The 21,151-nt window shown below is 38.5% G+C and overlaps 1 protein-coding gene across 6 annotated transcripts in view; it reads right to left on the reverse strand.

Annotated features, from left to right (window-relative positions):
• Positions 1-21,151, reverse strand: part of WDHD1 (WD repeat and HMG-box DNA binding protein 1) — an 85,000-nt gene that overhangs the window by 23,165 nt on the left and 40,684 nt on the right. For all 6 annotated transcript variants that reach the window (XM_077941042.1, XM_015143729.3, XM_077941041.1 and 3 more), the window contains 4 exons: positions 19,819-20,003; positions 17,615-17,856; positions 15,197-15,334; positions 11,975-12,131 (listed from right to left, as the gene is read on the reverse strand). In XM_077941042.1, coding sequence (XP_077797168.1) covers positions 11,975-12,131; positions 15,197-15,334; positions 17,615-17,856; positions 19,819-20,003 — 722 coding nt within the window. The remainder of the gene's footprint in view (positions 1-11,974; positions 12,132-15,196; positions 15,335-17,614; positions 17,857-19,818; positions 20,004-21,151) is intronic.

The following is a 21,151-nucleotide window of genomic DNA, read 5'->3' on the forward strand; positions in this document are numbered from 1 at the left end:
ATCTCTACAAGAACTACAAAACACTGTTGAAAGAAATCATAGATGACACAACCAAACGGAAAGACATTTGCAGATCCTGAAGTGGGAGGATCACTGAGCCCAGAAAGTTGAGGCTACAGTGAGCCATGATCACACCACTGCACTGTAGCTTGGGTGACAGAGTGAGACTATGCCTCAAAAAAAAAAAAAAAAAAAAAAAAAAGAATGTTAAGAAAATATTCGCAAGCTATGCATCCAACAAAGATCTGATATCCAGAGTCTATAAGGAACTTAAAAAAAAAAAAATCAACAGCAATAAAACAAATATCCCCATTAAAAAGTGGGCAAAGGACATGAACAGACACTTCAAAAGAAGACATACAAGGCTGGGAATGGTGGGTCACACCCATAATCCCAGAACTTCGGGAGGCTGAGGCAGGCGGATCACTTGAACCCAGTAGTTTCAGAACAGCCTGGGCAACATGGCAAGACCCTATCTCTACAAAAAATACAAAAATTAGCCAGGCATGGTGACGCACACCTGTAGTCCCAGCTACTCAAGAGGCTGAGATGGAAGGATCCCTTGAGCCTGGGAGGCTGAGGCGGCAGTGAGCGGTAATTGTACCACTGTACTCCAGCTTAGGTGACAGAGTGAGACCCTGCCTCAAAAAACAAACAAAATAAAAAACCGCAATGAGTTACACCATCTCACACCAGTAAGAATGGTTACTAAAAAGTCGAGGCTGGGCATGGTGACTCAAGCCTATAATCCCAACACTTTGGGGAGCCTGAGGTGGGAGGACTGTAGGAGTTTGAGACCAGCCTGGGCAATATAGCAAGACGCTATCTCTATGGAAAAAATAATTAGCCAGACGTGGTGGCATGTGTCTGTAGTCCTACCTACTCAGGAGGCTGAGGTGGGAGGATCACTGAGCCCAAAAATTCAAGGTTACAGTGAGCTATGTTTGTGCTATTCCACTTCAGCCTGGGCAACAGAGCGAGACCCTGTCTCAAAAAAATGTGGGGAAAAAAAAAAAAGTCAGAAGAGGAAAAGCTTAAACATTGTGGTGGGGATGTAAATTAGTTCAGCCACTGTGGAAACCACTTTGGAGATTTCTGAAAGAACTAAAAATAGAATTACCATCTGATCCAGCAATCCCGTTATTGAATATATATCCAAAGGAAAATAAATCATTCTACCAAAAAGACACATGCACTCGTATGTTCACTGAAGCACTATTCACAATAGCAAAGACATGGAATCAACCTATGCGCCCATCAAGAGTAGGTTGGATAAAGAAAATGTGGTACACAACACACCATGGATGCCGCCACACAGGTTTTACTTAAAAAAGTAAGATTACGTACTTTGCAGCAACATGGATGCAGCTGGAGGCCATTATCCTAATCAAATTAATGCAGAAACAGAAAACTATATCCTGCATGTTCTCACTTACAAGTGGGAGCTAAACACTGGGTACACATGGACATAAAGACCAAAAAAACAGATACCATGGACTATAAGGAGGGGAGAGAGGGAGGGTGGCAAGGGATGAAAAACTACCTATTGGGTACTATACTCACTACCTGAATGACAGCTTCAATTGTACCCCAGACCTCAGCATCATGCAATATACCCTTGTCACAAACCTGCACATGCACCCCATGAATCTAAAATAAAAGTTAAAATTTTTAAAAAATGTTGGCCAGGCATGGTGGCTCACGCCTGTAATCCCAGTACTTTGGGAGGCTGAGGCGGGCGGATCACGAAGTCAGGAGATGGAGACCATTCTGGCTAACACAGTGAAACCCCATCTCTACTAAAAATATAACAAAAAAATTAGCCGGGCGTGGTGGTGGGCGCCTATAGTACCAGCTACTTGAGAAGCTGAGGCAGGAGAACGGCGTGAACCTGGGAGGCGGAGCTTGCATTGAGCCGAGATCGCGCCACTGCACTCCAGCCTGGGTGACAGAGAGAGACTCAGTCTCAAAAAAAAAAAAAAAAAAAAGTTGGCAAGGTATGGTGGTGCATGTCTGTAATCCCAGCACTTTGGGGGGTAAGGCAGGCAGATCATTTGAGGCCAGGAGCTTGAGACCAGCCTGGCCAACATGGCAAAAATCCATCTCTACTAAAAATACAAAAATTAGCTGGGTGTGGTGGTGAACGCCTGTAATCCCAGCTACTCGGGAGGGTGAAGCACCAGAATCTCTTGAACCTGGGAAACTGCACTACTGCACTCCAACCTGGGCAACAGAGCAAGACTGTCACCAAAAAAAAAAAAAAAAAAGACAATGAAGCATACTCACATTCATCAGTTGAGAATTCTTAGTACTGTTGGTATAAGTTGTCAAAAAAGAGAAAAAAGTCAGGCATGGTAGTGGGCACCTGTAATCCCAGCTATTCAGGAGGCTGAGACAGAAGGATATTGCTTAAGCCAGGAGACCAGCCTGGGCAACACAGCAAAACTCCATTCCAAAAAACAAAGAAAGATGGTGAAATGCCTAATACAGGTTAAGTGTTTATTAGACATTGGTCAGAGTGAAGCAGAACATCCACTATCATTAGAAAGACTATAATCTATATCTACTCTGATAAATGAAAGGTTGCCTTATATGGTAATAGGTCAATGGGTAAGGACTGTCTAAACCTGTTCTGAGTAGGCTATATAAGGCATTCAAACACACCCATCATGAGTAGTACTCTTGCAACTGATTAAAAAACTTTCATTAATCACAGAATGATTTACATATATAGAACTCTTTCAACTTATGTACTCCAATTTATTTATTAGAAAAGCACTGGAAAACCATGACTGCACACTATAAATACCACTGGCAAATTTTATATTTTCATAAAGTCATTTAAAAAGACGAAATCTCTTGTTGAATGCTTACTAATAGTCATCCACTTAATTTATAGTATAGCCTTTTAATCAGGACATTCTTGAAGGGAGATACTAAGTAGAAGCTAGACCCTTGGGCTTAAAAATTTTATAAATATCTTCCAGTATTATCAAATGCCCACTAGAGTAATTAGAAAACAAGTAAGTGACAATATCTAGTATTCTTTTTCAAACTACTCAGGCCCCTTTCTTGTGAGATTCAAATACCTTCCCTTCTTTTTTTTCTGACTATACAATAAAAATACAAATGTTTTTAGAGTTCCAATTTTTTTTGAACATACAATCTCATTTCTTTCTTCCTTCTCTCCTTTTATGATTTTATAAAAAATCTAGTTTTCACCACACAGTATGAGGTGGCAGTGTGTATACCTCAAATTTCAAATAATCTTGTGGCAATTCTGTCATAAATCTCTATTTACAAGAATCACTACTTTACTAGTCATGCAAAATGAAAAAGAGCACGTATGTTCACAAAAGATGAGTCCAAGTACATATATATGTACATTAACAAAATTAGAAGGAACACTGGGAGTAATGTTAATTGCCTAAACATTTTTTTCTAAAATATCATTTTACATGTTTAAATGTTTACATGTTTAAAAACATTTTACGGCTCACTTTATTGATTTACACATAGTAAGCAATTATCACAAAGAAAAAGGAAATATTGAGTAGGATTTTATTAACAGTTACTTTCTAAGCCACATTTACAACAAAGCAGAGCACCAGTCTGCATTTTTTTATCCTTTCCTTAGCTTTAAAGACTTGAACTAAAAAGATGTTTTCTCTGTTAAATATCCCCGCCATAGAAGAATTCAAGGGAAAAACAAATACACTTAAACTGCTAATTTGGTGGGTTTTGGAATTCAACCGGAGTTTCCTGGAAACTATGTGCATAAACCATCTGGAAGAGGAATGTTAAAAAAAAAACAAAAATAACAACAACAAAAAAAACCTGGTTTACTAAGAAAAACCAACCTGGTTTACAAAAGTGGCTGGGCACAGTGGCTCATGCTTGTAATCCCAGTACATAGGGAGGCTGCGGTAGGCAGATTGCTTGAGCTCAGAAGCTCAAGACCAGCTTGGGCAACACAGTAAAACCTTGTCTCTACAGAAAATACAAAAAATTTGCTAGGCATGGCAGCATGCACCTGTAGCTTTAGTTACTCGGAAGGAAGGCTGAGGATGGAGGATCGCTTGAGCCCAGGAGGCAGAAGTTGCCCAGACTGGAGTGCAGTGGTGTGACTGTAGCCCCCTGCAACTTCTGTCTCAAAAAAAAAAAAAAAAAATTACTTCAGTTTGTTTTCAAATTGACCACAAGACCCATTTTTTAATTAAAGAAAGAGGTTAAAAATGCCAAAATAATCAGGTGTGGTGGCTCACACCTGTAATATCCCAGCACTTTGAGAGCCAAGGCCGGCAGATCACCTGAGCTCTGGAGATCGAGACTGGGCAACCTGGCAAAACGCTGTCTCTACTAAAAATACAAAAAATTAGCTGGGCATGGTGGCACACGCCTGTAATCCCAGCTACTTGGGAGGCTGAGGCACGAGAATCACTTGAACCCGGGAAGTGGAGGTTGCAGTGAGCTGAGATTGTACCACTGCACCCTAGCCTGGGCAACAGAATGAGACTCTGTCTGGAAAAAAGAAAAGAAAATTAAATTAAATTGAATTAAAAAATGCTAAACTGGAGAAAACTAGGTCCAGTGTCCAAATTAATCTTGCCCCAGCCAGCAAATTTTGTTTTTTCTTCTCTGTTGGACAGAACTCTCTTCTGCATTTGAGGGAACTTTGCTCACATCTCTTTTAAATCACTTATTTGGGAGTAGCATAATGACTTTACAAGCCTACCTCTTCCAGGCCACAGCCTCATTTATCTTTGTGTGGTATAGCACATCTAGTCGGTACTGTAATAAATGCTAATTCAGTGAACGCAACTAGGAAAAAAGTCTAGTTTTCAAGCACATTAAATAACTCTAAACATAAAAAGAAAAACTAAACATAAAAAGAAAGGTCTTTGTTGGTAGAGAGCAAATTAGACTGTAACACAGCAAAATTTATTAACTCTCAGTTATGTATTAACCAGTAGTGTCATGAAAAAACCTTTAGAAGAAACAATACTTGGTAAACTGAAGTTCAATTCAAAAGGGGGTAGGGATGGCACCAATACAGATCAGTAATTTCTCATATTCATAATTTTTTTTTTTTTTGAGACAGAGTTTCGCTCTGTTGCCCAGGCTGGAGTACAGTGACGCAAACTTGGCTCACTGCAACCTCCACCTCCTGAGTTGAAGCGATTCTCTTGCCTCAGCCTCCCAAGTAGCTGGGATTACAGGCATCTGCCACCATGTCTGGCTAATTTTTGTAATTTTAGTAGTGACAGGGTTTCACCATGTTGGCCAGGCTAGTCTCGAACTCCTGACCTCAGGTGATCTGTCTGCCTTGCCCTCCCAAGGTGCTGGGATTACAGGTGCGAGTCACCGCACCCAGGCTCATATTCATAATTAAAGGAAAATAGGAAAATTTTATATTGACAGACAGGGTTTTGCTGTTGCCCAGGCTGTCTGCAAACTTCTGGACTCAAGTGATCCTCCTGCCCGTGTCTTTTTTTTTTTTTTGAGACGGAGTCTCACGCTGTTGCCCAGGCTGGAGTGCAGTGGCGCGATCTCGGCTCACTGCAAGCTCCGCCTCCCGGGTTCCCGCCATTCTCCTGCCTCAGCCTCCTGAGTAGCTGGGACTACAGGCGCCAGCCACCGCACCCGGCTAATTTTTTGTATTTTTAGTAGAGACGGGGTTTCACTGTGGTCTCGATCTCCTGACCTTGTGATCCGCCCGCCTCGGCCTCCCAAAGTGCTGGGATTACAGGCTTGAGCCACCGCGCCCGGCCGCCCGTGTCTTTTAAGTAGCTGGGATTCAGGTGTGCACCACTGAGGCAGGCTCTCAAATGAAATTTTAAAAATTATTTTTCACAAAATGTACTCTCTTTTAAAGGATCTCTGAACAAAAAGAAAGCATAAATACTACTGAGTTGGGTTAGAAAATGCATTTAAAGTTAAAAGAATAAAGAAAGAGGTATCACTAAGTCACTTGATCTTCACAGAAATTCTGTGAAATGAGTACACTCTGATTTTAGAGATGAGGAAACAGTGGCACAGAGGGTTTAAAGTGTAAATAATACACCAGGGCTACTGAGCGAGGATTTCAGCCAGGATACCACAAGCAGGCAGTGTGACTTGAAAGCTGGAGCTCTGGACCACTAGGCCACATTGCCTTTACAGAGAAGCATGTGATTCGCTATCTTTAAAACAAACAATGAGAGCAAACAGAAGCATTAAAAATGCAAATAAATACGAAGATGAATTTATTTCTTTTTTATTTTAGAGACCAGGTCTCCTTATGTCACACAGGTTGGGGTGCAGGGGCTGTATAACCTTGAACTCCTGGGTTCAAGTCATACCCTTACCTCAGCCTCCCGAGCAGCTGGGACTATAGGCATGTACCACCATGCCTGGCAGGGTCTCTCTATGTTGCCCAGGCTAGTCTCAAATTCCTGGCCTCAAGTGATCCCTCTGCTTTGGCCTCCCAGTGTGTTGGGATTACAGCTGTGAGCCACGAAGCCTGGCCAAAGATGAATTTCTTGCTAGCCAGAATAAGTAAGTTTCTTTAAACAACAGCAGGCTACTAAAAAGTGATTGCAGAATTTTATTCCCTGAACTTCCATGTACCGCTATCCACAAAAAGGAAGTAAATCATCTCTAAATATGCCTACGTATCAGCAAAACTGGTGTGAAAAGTACAGTAAGCCATACTGAGAAGTGTGGCTTCCAATCTTTGAAAAATATTTAAGGCTAAATACCAAAAAATAATAAATAAATAAATAAATGTTCTACCAAAAAAAGAAAGAAAAATATTCTTATTCAAGTTTATTATTCCAGAATAAAGCCAGGAAAATATAAAAACATTCTGCAGTTATCAATTTATCATATAATATACAAATAAATACATTTCTATCAACAGGACTTTTTAATCTTCTCAGTGCTTCAAATGCCTGTGTAAGATTCCCCTCAGTAATTCAATTATTCTACAAGTTGGTCTTTACAGGAGTATTTATTCTTTCAATCTACTTATCAACTAACTCCCTTTGTTCCTATATTTTAATACAAAAAAATAAGCTTTTTTTTTTTTTTTGCCAATAAATAGATGTGTACTCTCTACCAAATTACTTTAATCTTTTTGGACCATAGTTTTCTCATATGTAAAAACTGGAGAGAAGTGCTGAGGGTGAAGAGAGGCAGCAAATAGACCAAAAGAACTTGGTACTTCCCATTCTTTTATTCCTGTAGGGCTGCTGAGCTATTATAAAGGGTCTAGGAATGCACACAAGCACCATGAATTGTCTGTAGACCAAATACAAAACTAGTTTCCACTTTACATACTAAAATATTCACATGTATGCAGATAATGTGATTTGTAAATACAATTTTATATTAAAATAAAATTTTTAGGTCTACAGAAGCTTACGTTATCATGCCTGTAATCCCAGCACTTTGGGAGGCCAAGGTGGGAGGATCACTCGAGGTTAGTTCAAGAAAAGCCTAGGGAACATAGCAAGACTGTCTCAATAAAGAAATATTATTTATTAGCTGATACTAAATGTAGAGTTACTAGAGCTACTATCATTTGCAGGCATGAATTGTTCAACATTTAAAAAGGACTCTTGTTCAAGTCCAGCCTGGATAACGTAGGGAGATCCTGTTTCTAAATAAATAAACAAAAGGGGCTCTTATATTTGAAAATGTCAGGAGCTACTAGTAGAGATGGGTTCTAAAATCCTTCTAAATCTAAAAGCTGTAATTTAGAGTCCATTATTTCTTTACCCATCATTGAATATAACAGTTAAATGTTACTAGCTGTAATTATCGTAGTTTTTAACAAGTTAAAATTCTTTACAAATCTTAAATAAAAAGCAGGTAAAAAATGTGTCCCAAAGGGTTGTGCGGAAAAAAAAAAAAGCATATAAGAAAAAAAAGCCAGCTGGATAAATTACTAAGGATGTGAAAACTGCAACTGATGAAATATTTGTAATATTAAATTAAATGAAAAAGCAAAATTATTCATTGCAGATGACTAATTTCATATATTGCAAATAAATAATTTCATATACCTCCTTAAGATAATGACATTCACTAACAAAATGAATAATCTTACTTGAATAAGCATTAGGCAGAATAGTAAAAATCCTCATAGGTTCAAACCTTAACCTACTATTAAGACAGACTGTGAATTCTTTAATTCAAATTACTAAACTAATTAGATTCCTGAAAACGGACTTGCAAGAAATCCCTGAGAACAACCTACACTATAAGAACTATTAAAAATAGTGGATGTGGCTTGGCACAAGGCTTATACCTATAATCCCAGCACTTTGGAAGGCTGATGCAAGACGATCAGTTGAGGCCAGGAATTTGAGATCAATCTGGGCAAGATGGTGAGACCTCATCTTTACAAAGTATTTTTAAAAATTAGCCAGGTGTGGTAGCCTGTGCCTGTAGCTCCACCTACTCAGGAGACTGAGGTGCGAGGATCACTTGAGCCCAGGAGTTCAAGGCTGCAGTGAGCTATGACTCAACCACTGCAATCGTAGAGCCAGTGACACCCTGGCTCTAAAATAAAAAGAAAAAAAGAAGTTAATGAATATACATCTTCTAATACTAAATATGTCAATTTTAGAATGTAATATTCAGTGATTACAACTATAAAGGCAAAACACACAGAAATAACCAGCAATTCCTCTGTAGTTCTCTACTAATTCAATTCTGCATTCTCTGAGACTATATGTCTTTTCTTCTCAAACATCCCACAATGCCAACCACTGTCTCTAGAAATAACTGAATTCTGCTTCTGCTCCATGATCTGCCAACAAAACAGAAGCCAAAAACAGAAGATAGGAATTTGTTACCTTTCAGCTACCAAATCTATCTGCATTTGTGCCTCTTTTTTTCCCTTCCACAACTGATAAAATGTCTATTTTCCTATTTTAGACAGCTCATCTAAAAACTACTACTTTTTTTTCTTTTTAAGATTTCATTCCTGGCCGGGCGCGGTGGCTCAAGCCTGTAATCCCAGCACTTTGGGAGGCCGAGGCGGGCGGATCACAAGGTCTGGAGATCGAGACCATCCTGGCTAACACGGTGAAACCCCGTCTCTACTAAAAAATACAAAAAACTAGCCGGGCGAGGTGGCGGGCGCCTGTAGTCCCAGCTACTCGGGAGGCTGAGGCAGGAGAATGGCGTGAACCTGGGAGGCGGAGGCTGCAGTGAGCTGAGATCCGGCCACTGCACTCCAGCCTGGGTGACAGAGCAACACTCCGTCTCAAAAAAAAAAAAAAAAAAAAAAAAAGATTTCATTCCTTTCATTGGATCCTTCTTTTAAATTGCCAATCTTATCTTCTTTACTAAATTCATTGCCAAAAGATTACAAAAACGCTGTAGAGCCACCTAAGCTAAAAAATCTCTTCAAAGACTTTTTATCCTCCCTTAGGTGCCACCCCAAATCTTTGCTTCTCTTCACGCCAAAGTTCCTTTTTTTTTTTTGAGATAGGTTCTCTGTCGCCTAGGCAGGAGTGCAGAGGCGTGATCATGGCTCACTGTAACCTCAAACCTCCTGGGCTCAAGTGATCCTCCCCTCTCAGCCTCTCAAGTAACAGAGACTATAGGCGTGTGCCATCATGCCTGGGTAATTAAAAAAACATTTTTTGTAGAAACTGGGTCTCACTATGTTGCCCAGGCTAGTCTCGAACTCCTCCCGCCTTGGGTTCCCAAAGTGTTGGGATTACAGGCGTGAGCCACCTCGCCTGGCCCAATAGTCAAATTTCTTGATAAGAGTTATCCACATATTCTACTTTCATTTCTGTACCTCCCATGCCCACCCCAATCTGGAATTTAACATTTTATCACTTTGTATCAGAGTCACCGTTAACCTCCATGTAGCCAAATTAAGAAGTCTTTCTTGGGTGCAGCACGCCAACATGGCACATGTATACATATGTAACAAACCTGCACGTTGTGCACATGTACCCTAGAACTTAAAGCATAATAAAAAATAAATAAATTAATTAATTAATTTAAAAAAAAAACAAGTCTTCTTGAACTTCTGGCCTTATCTGATTTAGTTTATTGAATTGCTGCTTTGTTTAAAAATTCAATTTATTTAACTTTTGAACTAGTAATTCAAAGTTACATGCTCAATTTACATGCTTAAAAAGTATAAAAATGAATACAGAGAAAAGTCTCCTATACTATCCACTGAGTTTCTTTCTGTGAGGTAACTATCATTGTTAGTTTCCTTTTTATTCTTCTAGGAATTCTTTTGCATATGTAAAGCAAATACAATTACATATTCTTATTCTTTCCCCACTTTTACACAAATGGTATTTCTCTTAATACATCTTGTAGATTTTTCTGTATCATTACATAGTGTCCTCATCCTTTTTAACAGCTTTGTCAAGATATGATTCACATATTGAATTCACAGAGAATGTACCAGCCATATCATATGGTAAGTATACAATTCAGCCAGGCACAGTGGCTCATGCCTGTAATCCCAACACTTTGGGAGGCTGAGGCGGGAAGATCCCTTGAGCCCATGAATTTGAGAACAGCCTAGGCAACATGGTGAAACCCTGCCTCTACAAAAAGTAGCTGGGTGTAGTGGTGCGTGCCTGTAGTCCCAGCTACTTGGGAAGCTAAGGTGGGAGGATTGCTTGAGCCTAGGATGTCACTGCTGAAGTGAGCCTGAAGTGAGCCATAATCAGGCCACTGTGCTCTAGCCTGGGTGACAGAGTAAGACTCTGTCTCAAAAAAAAAAAAAAAAAAAAAAAAACAGTATGTAATTCAGTGGTTTTCTGTATATTCACAGAATTGTGCATCTATCACCACTAATTTCTGAACATTTTCATCACCCCAAAAAGAAATCCCATGCCATGCCCAACCAATGTATTATTTCTTACATGTGCCAGCAGCAGTACTTCCCAAACTTTAATGTGCGCACGAATCAACATAAAATACTATTAGTCCAGGGCCAGGTGTGATGGCTCACGCCTGTAATCCCAACACTTTGGGTGGATCACTTGAGGTCAAGAGATCAAGACCAGCCTGGCCAACATGGTGAAATCCTGTCTCTACAAAAAATACAAAAATTAGCTGGGCATGGTGGCACATGCCTATGTAATCTCAGCTACTGGGGAGGCTGAGGTAGAAGAATCGCTTGAACTCAAGAAGTGGAGGTTGTAGTGAACTGAGATCACACCACTGCACTCCAGCCTAGGTGACAGAGACTCAAAAAAAAAAGAATTCGGCTGGGTGTGGTGGCTCATGCCTGTAATTCCAGCACTTTGGGAGACTGAGGTGGGCGGATCACGAGGTCAGGAGATTGAGACCATCCTGGCTAACACAGTGAAACCCCCTCTCTACTAAAAATACAAAAAAATTAACCAGGCGTTGTGGTGCGTGCCTATAATCCCAGCTACTGGGGAGGCTGAGGCAGGAGAATGGCGTGATCCTGGGAGGCGGAGCTTGCAGTGAGCCGCGATCATGCCACTGCACTCCAGCCTGGGCAACAGGGCAAGACTCCGTCTCAAAAAAAAAAAAAATTCTATTAGTCCTTCCTCCTATTATAATAATTAAGCAAAACATCTCAAAAAGCAGCTTCATTATATATTTCAACTCTCAATTGAATATATATTCAGTTTTATCAGTTTTATTTTCCATTTTTACTTTTATATTGATTATTTTATTAAAATAAAAGACAATAATAAAAGGTGAAATGCCATGTTTAACCAGAATTCCTCTCCCTGTGTGGCTGAAATGATGGTAAGGTCACCCTAATTATTTCTATTTCATTCAACATGTTTCAAGTAAAGCAAGTGACTGAAAACTTCAGAGTGAATATGAACAAATTCCTAATTTAGTGACTATAGAAAGCAAATAATTGGACTAAGATAAAAGACAAATACACTTAAAGAGCCTCACAAAAAGAAATTCAAAATACTTTTAAAAAAGAGTCAACTTCAGACTTCTTTTAATAGCCTACCTTAGTTGCTGGGGATTTTCATGGATACCAACCACCCAGTAGTGATCAGATTTTCCTTTGCAGTGCTCTCTTGTATTACATACAGGAGTCCATGTATTACCAAGTCCTCTGTTAAGCATTCGAACAATTCCTTCTGAATCCACGTAACAAGGGGTACCTAAACACCAACAGAAAAAGAAATCACTTGGAGACATAGCTACATGTTGTTAAAGAAACCCTATTTCAAATATATTATACATACCAAGGATTCAACTTTGCTTTCAAAAGCAAAACACAAAACAGAAGCAAATAATCTAAGATTATTTACTGTAAAATTTCATTAACCATATAGAGTAAGACCTAACAGAAAAAAGAAAAAAAATTGTATTTGATATGACTAAAATTTACACAAATAATGTGAAAAAACTGAGTTTCAGTGAAAACTATGCCACCTGCTGGAAGATAATAATAATTTTATTTATTTATTTATTTATTTATTTATTTATTTATTATTTTTTTTTTTCGAGATGGAGTCTCGCTCTGTTGCCCAGGCTGGAGTGCAGTGGCATGATCTCGGCTCACTGCAAGCTCCGCCTCCTGGGTTCATGCCATTCTCCTGCCTCAGCCTCCAGAGTAGCTGGAGTACAGGCACCCGCCACCACACCTGGCTAATTTTTTTTTGTATTTTTAGTAGAGACAGGGTTTCACCGTGTTAACCAAGTTGGTCTCGATTTCCTGACCTCGTGATCCGCCTGCCTCGGACTCCCGAAGTGCTGGGATTACAGGCGTGAGCCACTGTGCCTGACCGATAATAATTTTAAAGCCAATTTTAGCAAAATATTAAACATGAATGAGAAGGTTCCCGGTTGAGAAATATTTAGAAAAATGATCAAAACCTGATACAAGGTGATCTTTATGAAATTTATCTTTAGTACTCTTCTTCCTCTCTCTTCTTTTTGTTGGCCTTGTTACTATTCTGTCCCCAACTACTGGGTAAGCAATTCTTACCTAGTAAAACAGAAGCATTCTTGTTTTCCACCTATTCTGCTTCCAACTCAGGAAATCTGTGGCAAATTGCCTGATCCTCCCTTTTCTTATCTGTGGCTTCATACCCCCCTTACTCTGCAAACATCAGTTTCCTCAGGGTCTGGATCTAATTGGTACTTGGGAGAAAAAAATCTATACAAATGGAAGTTATCAATGGTTCATATTATTAAAGCCTGAGTGACTAACATCAAAACAGAAAACACATCTAGAAATGGTTGATATTTTAAACAGAAAGTGGAGTTTCCAGCAATGTAAATGAAGAATGAATATCTCCAAAAAGAGAAATACCTAAGTCCCCATGAGATAGAGTTGACTGGTGATTTAAAATAAGGTACTCCTGGGCCAGGTGCAGTGGCTCACTCCTGTAATCCCAGCACTTTGAGAGGCCAAGGCAGGTGGATCACCTCAGGCCAGGAGTTCGAAACCAGCCTAGCCAACATGTTGAAATCCCATCTCTACTAAAAATGCAAAATTAGCCAGGCGTGCTGGCACGTGCCTGTAGTCACAGCTACTTGGGAGGCTGAGGCATGAGAATCACTTGAACCCAGAAGACAGAGGTGGTAGTGATCTGAGATCGCATCACTGCAGTCCAGCCTGGGTGACAGAGTGAGACTCTGCATAGAAAAAAATGCAAACACAAAAACAAATAAAATAAGGTACTCCTCAGTGTGTTTCAGATCATCTGTCATAAGCCTCTAGAATTTGGTCTAAAATAGCACTTATCCAAAATAAATACCATGTGAGCCAAAAGTGTAATTTTTAATTTCCTAGTGCCACATTAAAAAAGAAAAATGGCTACATACCATGTATCTGAACAACAAAAAAATTAAATGAAAAAATTTAGGCTGGGGGTAGTGGCTCATGCCTGTAATCCCAGCACTTTAGGAAGTCAAGGCAGGTGGATCACCTGAGGTCAGGAGTTCAAGACCAGCCTGGCCAGCATGGTGAAACCCCGTCTCTATTAAAAATACAAAAATTAGCCGGGTGTGGTGATGCAAGCCTATAATCCCAGCTACTCAGAAGGCTGAGGCAGGAGAACTGCTTGAACCCAGGAGGCAGAGGTTGCAGTAAGCTGATATTGCATCATTGCACTCCAGCCTGGGCAACAGAGCAAGACTCCTAATTTATTCCTTAAAAAAAAAAAATATATATATATATATATATATATTTAAATAGAGATGGGATCTCAGTATATTGTCCAGTCTGGTCTTGAACTCCTGGGCTCAAGTGATCCTGCTGCCTCGGCCTCCCAGAGTGCTGGGATTGTAGGCATGAGCCATCATGCCCAGCCAAAAAAAAATTTTTTTAAAGAAAAAAGGTGAAATTAATGTTAATAATACATTTTATTTCATTGAAGGTATCTCAAATATTATCATTTAACAGGTAATCAATGTTAAAAAATTGTTGATTTTTATATTTTTTTCATGGTAAGTCTTCAAAATCCAGAGAGTATTTTATACATACAAGCACATCTCAGCCATATTTCAAGTGCTCAATAGACATACATACTAGTTATTGTAATAAACAGTGAAGTTCTAGAAAATTCTGTTTTGTGTATGATCTGCTGGAAAAGACACAATTTATTATTGATTTGTATCACCTCCTTGCTATTTAATAAACTTTCAGAAAAATATATTTTCCTCTTTGTAAGTTTTCTAATGAGAATTCTCATGAAGAGAGATCTTAGCCGGGTGCAGTTCCTCACGCCTGTAATCCCAGCACTTTAGGAGGCCAAGGTGGGCGGATCACTTGAGCCTAGGAGTTTGAGACCAGCCTGGACAACATGGCAAAACCCTATCTCTACAAAAAATACAAAAATTAGCTGGGCACGGTGGCATACACCTGAAGTCCCAGCTACTAAGGAGGCTGAGGTAGGAAGATGGCTTGAGCCCAGGAGGTGGAGGTTGCAGTGAGCTGAGATCATTCTACTGCACTCCAGCCTGGACAACAGAGCCAGACCCTCTCGCAAAAGAACATAAAAATAAAAGCAAGATCTAGTACATAAAACAATGGCTACCTTGCCTAAAGATTGCAGTTCCCAATTCTGCCAACATATTAAAATAGAAATTTAAAATATAAAATAGCGATAATTTATCCTTAAAGAAATTAGGAATAAAACAATGAAATAATTTTCTTCTTGAAGAATATCTTAACACTTTCTATTATACTTGTTTTTTTTAAACAAATTTATCTTGCCTTCAGCTGAAAACCCAATCCATGCAAGGTAGGATTTCCTTGTAAGAGGAAGAGGGTCACCATGCACAATTTGTTTTTTCTTTTTCCCCAGCTCTAGCAGTTGAACTCCAAGGCACTGATCCCCATCAAATCCTGTACCTAATGAGAAAATGTAAATATAAATCAGGCATTAAAGGTTATCCAACTATAATGCAGTCTACATTATTTTCTGTGAATTGATTTTGTGGTAAATTACTAGACTGACTAGCGCTACTTTTTATGAATAACCCATCTAACTGAGGCATCATTCAGGTATTAGAAACAGAGTAAGATGTTACACGGACTATTCAGATAAAGTCCTTATAAGTGGGCATTTATTCACTCAAGAAATATTTACAGAAAGCTTACTACATGCCAGCATTGGCCTAGATCCTAGAGCTACAGCAATAAACAAAGTCACTGCTCTCATTAAATTCAAATTTCAGGTAGAAGACAAATTAAAAAACACAAAATGAACAAAAAAAGTTATCAAAAAGTTAAAATAATGTGATACAGAATGTCAGAGTGGTTTGTTAGACTGGTTAGTCAGAAGTGGCCTCTCAGAAAGTAAAGTTTAAGTTAAGACATGAACTGCAAGCTGGAGCCTGCCATGCAAACATTAGGGAAGGAACATGAAAGTGGATGGAGGGAACAGCTAATGCAAAGTCCTAAGGCAGGAAGAATAGAGGGCTCAAAGAACACAAAGAGGCAGTATGGCCAGAACATGGTAATGAGAAACAATGGTAAGACATGAGGTTGAAGAGGCAGGCAAAGGTCAGATTATACGGGATCAGTAGATCACCTTGACAGCTATCAGAAGTTTGAGTTTGATTCTAAAAGTGAAGGAAAGTCAGACAGATTTGAGAAGAGGAGCATGATCTATGTTTTTAAAAGATTACCTAGGCTGCTGTGTGGAGAATGGACTGTGGAAGGCAAGAATTGAAGCTAAAAGACTAGTTAGGAGACTACTATGACAGTCTAAGAGATGACATCTAGGTTGCATTAGCGGAAGAAATGAAAAGAGACAAATTTAGAATGTGTTATTCCATAGAACTGACATGATGATATAATTTTACCGTTGGAGTTGATGCAGGGGAAATGGAAAGAGAAGAATCAAAGATAATTTTCAGATTTTTGGCTTCAGCCACTAGATTGCTAGTAGGCCATTTACTAAGATGGGGAAACTACGTAAGAAGCAAGTTTGGAAGGAAAAAAATCATTTTTTATTGTGAGTAAATTAAGTCTGAAATGTCTGTCCAAACTCTAAATAGATTTCAAGTGGGTAACTGGATGTGTAAGTCTGGAGACACAGGAGAGGGTAGGGTTGGTGCTATCAACTTAAAAGTCATAGACACTGAGATGTATTTAAAGCCATGGATTATGATAAAATCCCCCAGGGTGGTTTCTCAAACTGCATTTTTTTGACCTATGAGTCATGGAATCAAGTTTAAGTTGCAACTAGCATTTAAAAAAATGAAATAAAAAAATTTAAACTGAAATCAAAGAGTAAACATTGTCTATGAGACTTTTATTTCAGTTACATTTGCAGATATTTATAGAACAGTTATACAGAATATATTTCTTTTCTTCTTCTTTTTTTTCTTTTTAAAATAGAAACAGTGGCTTGCTATTGTTATCCACGCTGGTCTTGAACTCCTGGGCTCAAGTAACCCTCCCGTCTCGGCCTCCCAAAGTGCTGAGATTACAGGTGTGAGCCACCACACCTGGTCCAGAATCTATGAATCTATGTCTTACTGTGGCAAAGCAGACAAAAAGACTGAAAGACCCCTGACCTAGAGAGTAGTAGAGAAAAAGGGGATACACTCCAGCTAAAAGGTAGAGACAACAAAAAAGTAAAAAGGGAGTTGCCAGTGAGGAAAAACATTGAAAGTATGATGTCACAGAAGTCATGAGAAGAAGGTATTTTCAATGGAATTATTTTTTTAAAAAGCACAGAGATTATCAGTTACCTTGATAAGACCGTCTTAGCATAATGATGGGGACTGAAGAAAGACATGAGGGGAGGAAAAGGAGGCAGCAGCTTTTAAAAAGTGTCACATTCAGAGTTTTTTGGCCCTTCCTACTAGGAGTTATTTTTATGGAATTTCAATGCTGAAAGTTCTCTGGTCGTGCTTGCCAAATGGTAAGATTTAGACATGGAAGTAATTAACCAAATTCCACCTTGGAATTCTCTCTATAATATAGTTCTATTAGGAAAACATTTTCATTTTTATTGATACTAGTAAACACAACAAAATTCTCTACATGTAAAGATCACACTGATTCAAAAGGAAGTATATAATCCAAGACAAAAAGAGTAACAAAAACGCAAAAAAGCTCAAGTGATTTCCATTTTACTTCAAGTCATAGTAAAATCATAAAAGACTGAAAAAAATCTACCTCTGTGATAAACAATGAAAAGCTGTTCTCCATGTCCTGCCATTGACACCACAGGTCCAGCAAGGCTGAATACCTCTTTCTGAACCCCTCCAATAGTAAACAATCGAAGAAGCAGGGCACTAGTTGCGGCAGCAGCCCATCCTTGACCAAGACATATGGCTTCGATATCCTCATTCTGAGGCAAGTCTATTATCCACTCTTTGCTTGAATCCCAAGAACTAAAGTGCAGGCAGTGAAGCTTGCTAAAAATTAAAACAAGACAAAAACAATCAAACTTTCATATGAGAGAGAGATATATATATAAAATAAGTAATCATGATATTCAACTACAAAACTAAATAGTTTACTTTCTATTACACACGGCATAAGAAGTTGCTTTAAAAAAGTAATTATGAAGGCCGGGCGCGGTGGCTCAAGCCTGTAATCCCAGCACTTTGGGAGGCCGAGACGGGTGGATCACGAGGTCAGGAGATCGAGACCATCCTGGCGAACACCGTGAAACCCCGTCTCTACTAAAAAATACAAAAAAAACTAGCCGGGCGAGGTGGCGGGCGCCTGTAGTCCCAGCTACTCGGGAGGCTGAGGCAGAAGAATGGCGTAAACCTGGGAGGCGGAGCTTGCAGTGAGCTGAGATCCGGCCACTGCACTCCAGCCCGGGCTACAGAGCGAGACTCTGTCTCAAAAAAAAAAAAAAAAAAAAAAAAAAAAAAAAAAAAAAAAAAGTAATTATGAAATACCCTTAAAATGAAATATATTATCTTTCCAGCCTTTTTTCTTTGCACATACATATATGTAAGTTATTATTATATGAAATGGAGTTTTGCTCTGTCACTCAGGCTGGAGTACAATGGCATGATTTCTGCTCACTGCAACCTCCAACTCCCGGGTTTAAGCAATTCTCCTGTCTCTTGCCTCAGCCTCCCAAATAGCTAGGACTACAGGTGGGTGCCACCACATCTGGTTAATTTTTGTATTTTTAGTAGAGACACAGTTTCACCATGTTAGTCAGGCTGGTCTCAAACTCTTGACTTCAGGTCATCTGTCTGCCTCGGCCTCCGAAAGTGCTGGGATTACAGGCATAAGACACCGTGCCCAGCCTGAAGGATATGAATTTCAAGTCACGTAGAAGATAGAGTAAAATCCATGAAGTGTATCAGTACTATAATCAGCTGAAGAAGGGATCAAGAGAGGGCAATCTCTTCATTAACAAAAAGCTGAAAAAATATTTTCTTTTCTTTTAAAAAGAAAAACATTCTGCACCCATTGCTTTCCCATCATAATTTTTTTCTTGACATCTATCTACCTATTTATTTACCTACCTACTTATCAAAACATGTAAACATCCAAAACACATTAAGTAGAAAAAGCAAACGGGTGACTAGTACATTTTTTGGTTTGTTTTTCCGGTTTTTTTTTTTTTTCCTTTCTCGAAGAGAGATTTTAAATCTAATCCATAGTGACAGAAATGTAGATTAACAGTTGGCCAAGGCTAGGGTTGAATTAAGTGCAAAGGGATATAAGAAAACAATTTCAGGTGATAAAGACACAATGACAAATATCTAGACTAATAGTTGGCCAAGGCTAGGGTTGAACTAACTGCAAAGGGATATAAGAAAACATTTTCAAGTGATAAAGAACATTCTATATTTGATTGTGGTAGGCGTTATGTGTATATACACCTTTGTGAACTCATCAAATGGGTGCATTTTATTGTAAATAAATTACATTTCAATAAAGTAAATTAAAATAAGGGAGGTTCAAATAGAAAGAAATCTGGAAGGATACATATCAAATTGTTAATAACAGTTATATCTGAGAGTAGAATTCTGAGAGGAGCTTTCATTTTCTGAAACTTCTATACTGTATACTGTTTTTTTTTCCTCTACAATGTATGTATATTACTCTTACAATAGCAAAAAAAAAAAAAAAGCACTTAACAATGTAAAAAAAATCCCATCTCTTGCATTACTAACCATGCCATGTCATTTTGCTATGTAGTTAGAGCGTGTAATGAGGGAACCATTAGGGCAAAAACAGACATATGTTCTGAGGTATTTTGGGTGTGCTGGTGTTTGTACCAAACTCTTCTGAAATTTCATACTACAAAAAATAAATTTTGTTTTATTAACTTTTTGTCTTTAATTTCAACAACTTTATCTAACAGTTTAACAGTGCCAAATTCTTCCTAAAAATCTTGAGTTTACCTTGCTAGTTCATCAGTGCTTTCACATGCCAACAAAATAGCTTCGTGAGAAAGATCTGCTATTGTATAATTCAAAGTGTTTGATAAGTGTGTTGCATGGTGTATGGAGGAATCATGGAACTCCACATCTATGGCATTGTCTTGCTCATCATTATAGCAGCGAATAATTCCAATAGAGTTCCACACCTACAAACAGGTAAGATTAAATATAAGTCTGAGAAAAACTGAAGCTCCTAGAATCAGTAAGCCACAGTAGTACAAATTAACAAATATTATAATTAAATCTGTATTAAGATTTAGGTTTTGGGAGCTACTACATCTCATCTATCTCTAAATAGTTTCTGATAGGAGTCATAATACCGGAGCTACAATTACTTATTATTTTCTTCATGAGAATAAGATACATATATACTTATTAATTAGCAAATGGAGTATTTAATAATATTTAAAAATAAATTACATGACTGTTCCTTTAAAAGTACATTAGAGTTGGTCTTTGAACAACCAAACCATTAAATTCCTCAAAAGAAACATTTCAAAAATTGAGTTTTCTTACAAATATGAATGCAAATAACAACAGACTTTTTTCCTATTCTAACTAGTTATTCTATGATAAAATAAATATATACATTTTAAGAAAACATAATTTTTTTTTTTTTTTGAGACAGAGTTTCGCTGTCACCCAAGCTGGAGTGCAGTGGCATGATCTCGACTCACTGCAACCTCTGCCTCCTGGATTCAAGCGATTCTCCTCCCTCAGCCTCCTGTGTAGCTGTAGTTACAAGTGCGTGCCACCACATCCAGCTAATTTCTGTATTTTTTTAAATAGAGATAGGGTGTTTCACCATGTTGGCCAGGCTGGTCTCCAACTCCTACCCTCAAGTGACTCGCCCACCTTGGCCTCCCAAAGTGCTGGGATTACAGGCGTGAGCCACCACGCCTGGCAGAGGCAACATAAATTGATACCACTTGGAAATCTTATCTTGCACTGATGTCCATTATAGGCTCATACTTGGCCCTAGAGTTTCTAATAAAATTAGTGCCAATATTTTATTTAATATAACTATAAATAAAATAAAATTTTATTTAATATAACTATAAATAAAATATTGACACTAATAAAAAAATTAAGACCTATCACTTGATGACTACTGATAACAATAAAAGGTTTTATTAATATTAATCACCACCCTCAATCTTTACATAAAAATTTATGCCAGGCCTATACTTTTAAAAAGGCAAAATCCTCAGAGTAGAAAACATCATATAACCAACACGGAAATACTAAACTTTTTTTTTTTTTTTTTGAGACGGAGTCTCGCTCTGTCGCCCAG

The sequence above is a fragment of the Macaca mulatta genome, chromosome 7, assembly GCF_049350105.2.
Source record: "Macaca mulatta isolate MMU2019108-1 chromosome 7, T2T-MMU8v2.0, whole genome shotgun sequence".
NCBI classification, from domain to species: Eukaryota; Metazoa; Chordata; class Mammalia; order Primates; family Cercopithecidae; genus Macaca; species Macaca mulatta.